The sequence below is a fragment of the Trichechus manatus genome, unplaced genomic scaffold (genome assembly GCF_000243295.1).
Source record: "Trichechus manatus latirostris isolate Lorelei unplaced genomic scaffold, TriManLat1.0 scaffold00138, whole genome shotgun sequence".
NCBI classification, from domain to species: domain Eukaryota; kingdom Metazoa; phylum Chordata; class Mammalia; order Sirenia; family Trichechidae; genus Trichechus; species Trichechus manatus.
The window spans coordinates 5,968,940-5,973,128 of NW_004444074.1; the positions used below are offsets into that span (position 1 = coordinate 5,968,940).

At 44.5% G+C, this 4,189-nt stretch overlaps 1 protein-coding gene across 1 annotated transcript; it reads left to right on the forward strand.

Annotated features, from left to right (window-relative positions):
* The first annotated feature begins 829 nt into the window (after nt 1-829).
* On the forward strand, nt 830-2,587 carry LOC101358871 (C-C motif chemokine 2). The gene is made up of 3 exons (XM_012558132.2): nt 830-926; nt 1,881-1,998; nt 2,356-2,587. Exons 1-3 carry the CDS (start codon nt 851-853, stop codon nt 2,585-2,587), a joined length of 426 nt encoding a protein of 141 aa, XP_012413586.1. The 5' UTR covers nt 830-850.
* Nucleotides 2,588-4,189: the final 1,602 nt, after the last annotated feature.

The window sequence follows — 4,189 nt, forward strand, 5'->3', positions numbered from 1 at the left end:
TTCTGTTCAACCACTTACTGGAAGACCTTGGGCAGGTTACTTAGCCCCTCTGTGCCTCAGTTGCCTCGTCTATAAAATGGGAATAAACAATGCCTAGCAGATAGGGCTAGGAGATTTACAGACTTATTATTTGTAAAGTGCTTAGAATATTCCTGGCACAGAGTAAGCACTGTAAGAGTATTACATGAAAATGTCTTTTGCTTTACTATATGATCTATATGGCTTCTTCCAAGTCTTAAGTCCGATGACTCTTAGGATTCAATTCTACAATTACAACATCCTATAGTTCTGCTTTGATTGTGTCACCATCCTTGCATTTTTAAAGAATACATGGATTTCAGATGCTGTTTGGGAGCCCATCCAAGGCCCCTTCCCAGCTTGCAGGCCCTTTGGACTGTCGCCTGAAGGCAGTCTGGGGACAAGCCCTGAGATCCTTTCATCTTCCTCCTTGTAACCTCAGTGTTTTTACTTCCTTCCTTTCTCCAGTTTCACTTCAGAGAAAGCAGAATCCCTAAGAATAACCCACTGAGCTCCCGTCTGTGGTCAGCCTGGGCATATGTACACCCCGTCCTCCCCCACTTCTTTCAGTTTCCACAGCAGATAGAAAAAATGCCCACAGCTTCCTTCTCCTTCTTCCTGGAAACCTCCCTGGGGTGCTGCACATGCTTAGGAGATTTTCCATCCCACATTCAGTGAGGATGATGCTGCCCTAGGCCACGCCCCCTCTGGCTGCTCCACCCTCTTGGCTTTCAATAAAAGACAGGCAGAGCAGCCAGAGGAACAGAGGGGCTGAGAACAAACCCAGAAGCTGCTAACTCGGAAGCTGAAGCTCACCTCCTCACCCTCCAACATGAAGGTTTTTGTGGCACTCCTCTGCCTGCTCCTCACAGCAGTTAGCTTCATCTCCCAGGTGTTTTCTCAGCCAGGTAAGGCCACCTCTCCTTCCCTTTGAAACACCTCACCCCATTCTGGGTTATCATGGGCCATCAGAGCATAATGGGTACCCAGAGACTCACTTTAACGTCTGCTTTTTCAGGATAGGAAAACTCAGAGGAGGTCAAGAAGTGAGGTTGATCACACAGCTGCTCATAGGCAAAGCCTAAATAGAATTCCAGCTGTGGACTCCAAATCTAGCTCTAGAAGCAAACCCTTGGTGCAGTTACTGCCCCGGCACCTTCCCAGAAGGGTGGAGGGGAGAGGAAGAAACCCAGGATCTGGACTGAGCTTCATTCAGTACAGCTTCCAGAGAGAGTGGCTTTGCAGAGGCAATGGGTATCAGGGAAACTCACCACCAGGTGTAGGATTACTCGGAGCCCAAAAGGGGCCGCATAGCTGGGGCCCCTGAGCTCATCTTCCCTAGCCCTGATAATCTGGATTATTAGCCCCTCCTATCAACACTCCCAAGAGTTATCTAGTTTTACTAGCCCTCCTAGTCTTTCCCTCTATTCTTTATCTACATTTTATACCCATTTTATAGCAGAGAAGACAGAATCAATGTGTCAAAATCACATTCTAGCACTGGGGTATTAGCAGAATTTTGGAATTTAATGGTTTCTACCTCTACTCTGATACCCCTGGGTGGCACAGATGGCTAAGTGCTCAACAGCTACCTGAAAAATTGGCAGTTTAAACCCACCCAGAGGTGGCTCAAAGAAAGGCCTGGCAGTCTGCTTCTGAAGGGTCACAGCCTTGCAAACCCTATGGAGCACAGTTCTATTCTGCACACATGGGGTCGCCATGAGTCAGAATTGACTCAAAAACAACTAATAACAACAATGTCTTGCCTTCCCTTTACCTCCTCTTAACTACTCTTTTCTGCTTTCAGGCCAAAAGAATCTAGCCCGTCCTAAAATGCTTTTTCTTTGTGGTTTTATTTCCAGATGCAATTAATTCCCCAGTCACCTGTTGCTACACATTCATCGGCAGGAAGATTCCCATGCAGAGGCTGGCAAACTATAGCAGAATCACCAACAGCAAGTGTCCCAAAGAAGCTGTGATGTGAGTTGGTCCAAAGTTCTTCCTCAGGGAGCAAGGGACAGTCCTCAGAAACGTAGGGTCCGAGTGCTACACCAGCTAATCCGAAGTCCAAAGATTCCCAATTAGAACCCTGAGGCTGCAAGAGGGGAAAAGTGACTCCTCATCAACGTCACTGCCCATCTAGGGTGTTTATTCAGACCACCCCAATTTCTTTAGCCTGAAGTCAGGATGGCTTCACCTGGGACACCCATTGAAGTGACTTCTCCAGGTCCCCTCCTCCTCTAGTTACCATGGCAACCCCTGGGGATAGGATGGGCTGCCCTCCTAAGCTGAAATCACCAAGGAACTTCATCTAACCCTGGCATCTCTCCTCCACAGATTCAAGACCAAACTGGCCAAGTACCTCTGTGCCGACCCCAAGCAGAAGTGGGTCCAAGATTCCATTGCATCCCTGGACAAGAAAACTCAGATGCCAAAGCCCAAAACCCAAGAATCAACAATTCACTCCACAACCCAAGAATACACAATTTACTCCACAACCCAAGAATCTACAATTCACTCTATAACTGAAGAAGATAGAGCTAGTTTATTTCCCTCTACCTTTGCCTAGATGCCCTCTGATATTATTTTATTATAATCTCTTAGAATATGAACTTTATTAATATGAAATATGATGCCTTAAGTAATTCTTATTTAAGTTATTGATATTTTAACTTAATCTTCTTTAAATTGTTTTCTCACTGTGAACCCTGATTCCATCCCCGGGATGTTGTGAGGGTCCTTGCAAGGATCATTAATGCAAAGACTTTTTGTTTTAAATTCCAAGGCATTACTAAAAATATTATTGTGGAAATGAATATTTTATATAACTATCAAACCAAATATATATTTTTGTACAAAATCTGATTTTTGATGTTTTCTTTAAGGAAATTAAAAAGCTGGGAGTGAAAGGCGGGTGATGAGGGAAGAGCACCATTTCAGAGGATGGGGCTCATGCTTTGGAGGAATGAGAATGTAATTGGCCCTTGTCTTTTCCACCAGGAGTGGGCTCATCTGAGCATGTGGGAATGCTAGGCAGGACCCAATTAGCAATTCCACCATCATGGCTGCAGTCCCCAACATCAGTTGCCCAGATCCCAATAACTTAGTTACTTGTTCAGCAATAGCCCCTCCCCTCTTTCTTTTCTCACAACCCCCAGCCCCCACCCAGAATCTCTTCCATAATCTATTGCATCTGCCTTCTAACTGATCTACCTTCCTACAGTCTCTCTCCCTCCAATTAATCGTCCAACCTGGAGTAATGCAGACACTGCAAGTATTGGGAAATCACGGGGAGACTTAATGACTATGAATCAGATTGTAGGTTAAGATTTCCTAAAGAGAATGAGATTTAAACACATCCTTGATGAATAGGTGTGAGTTTTTTCTGTATGAATTACAGAATCATTAGGAAAAATAAGAACCATGGGGAACCTAGTTTCCCACTTGTTATGGATTGAATTGTGTCCCCCAAAAATGTATATCAACTTGGCTAGGCCATGATTCCCAGTACCGAATGGTCGTCCGCTATTTTGTGATCTGATGTGATTATCCGACTTGTTGTAAATCCTAACCTCTATGATGTTAATGAGGCAGGATTAGAAGCAGTTATGTTAATGAGGCAGGACTCAATCTACAGGATTAGGTTGTATCTTTTTTTTTTTTTATTGTGCTTTAGGTGAAAGTTTACAGAGAAAATTAGTTTCTCATTAAACAATTAATACACACGTTGTTTTGTGACATTGGTTGCCAACCCTGTAACAAGTCAACACTCCCCTTCCCGACCTTGGTCTTCCCATTTCCATTCGTCCAGCTTTCCTGTCCCCTCTTGCCTTCTCGTCCTTACCCCTGGGCTGGTGTGCCCATTTAATCTCATATACATAGTTGAACTACATGTATTATTGTTTGTTTGATAGGCTTGTCTAATCTTTGGCTGAAAGTTGAACATCAGGAGTGACTTCAGTACTGAGTTAAAAGGATGTTGAGGGCCTATACTCGAGGTTTCTCCAGTCTCAGACCAGTAAGTCTGGTCTTTTTTGCGTGAGTTTGAATTTTGCCCTACACTTTTCTCTAGCTCTGTCTGGGACCCTCTATTGTGGTCCCTGTCAGAGGAGTCAGTTGTGGTAGCCAGGCACCATCTAGTTATGCTGGACTCAGTCTGGTGGAGGCTGTG

What these genes read in the sequence shown, in the direction of transcription:
- LOC101358871 (XM_012558132.2), top strand. Translation starts at nt 851, where the DNA reads ATGAAGGTTTTTGTGGCACTCCTCTGCCTGCTCCTCACAGCAGTTAGC. An exon ending in CCAGGTGTTTTCTCAGCCAG is followed by an intron (nt 927 to 1,880) that starts GTAAGGCCACCT and finishes TTTTATTTCCAG; the next exon opens with ATGCAATTAATTCCCCAGTC. An exon ending in TGTCCCAAAGAAGCTGTGAT is followed by an intron (nt 1,999 to 2,355) that starts GTGAGTTGGTCC and finishes TCTCCTCCACAG; the next exon opens with ATTCAAGACCAAACTGGCCA.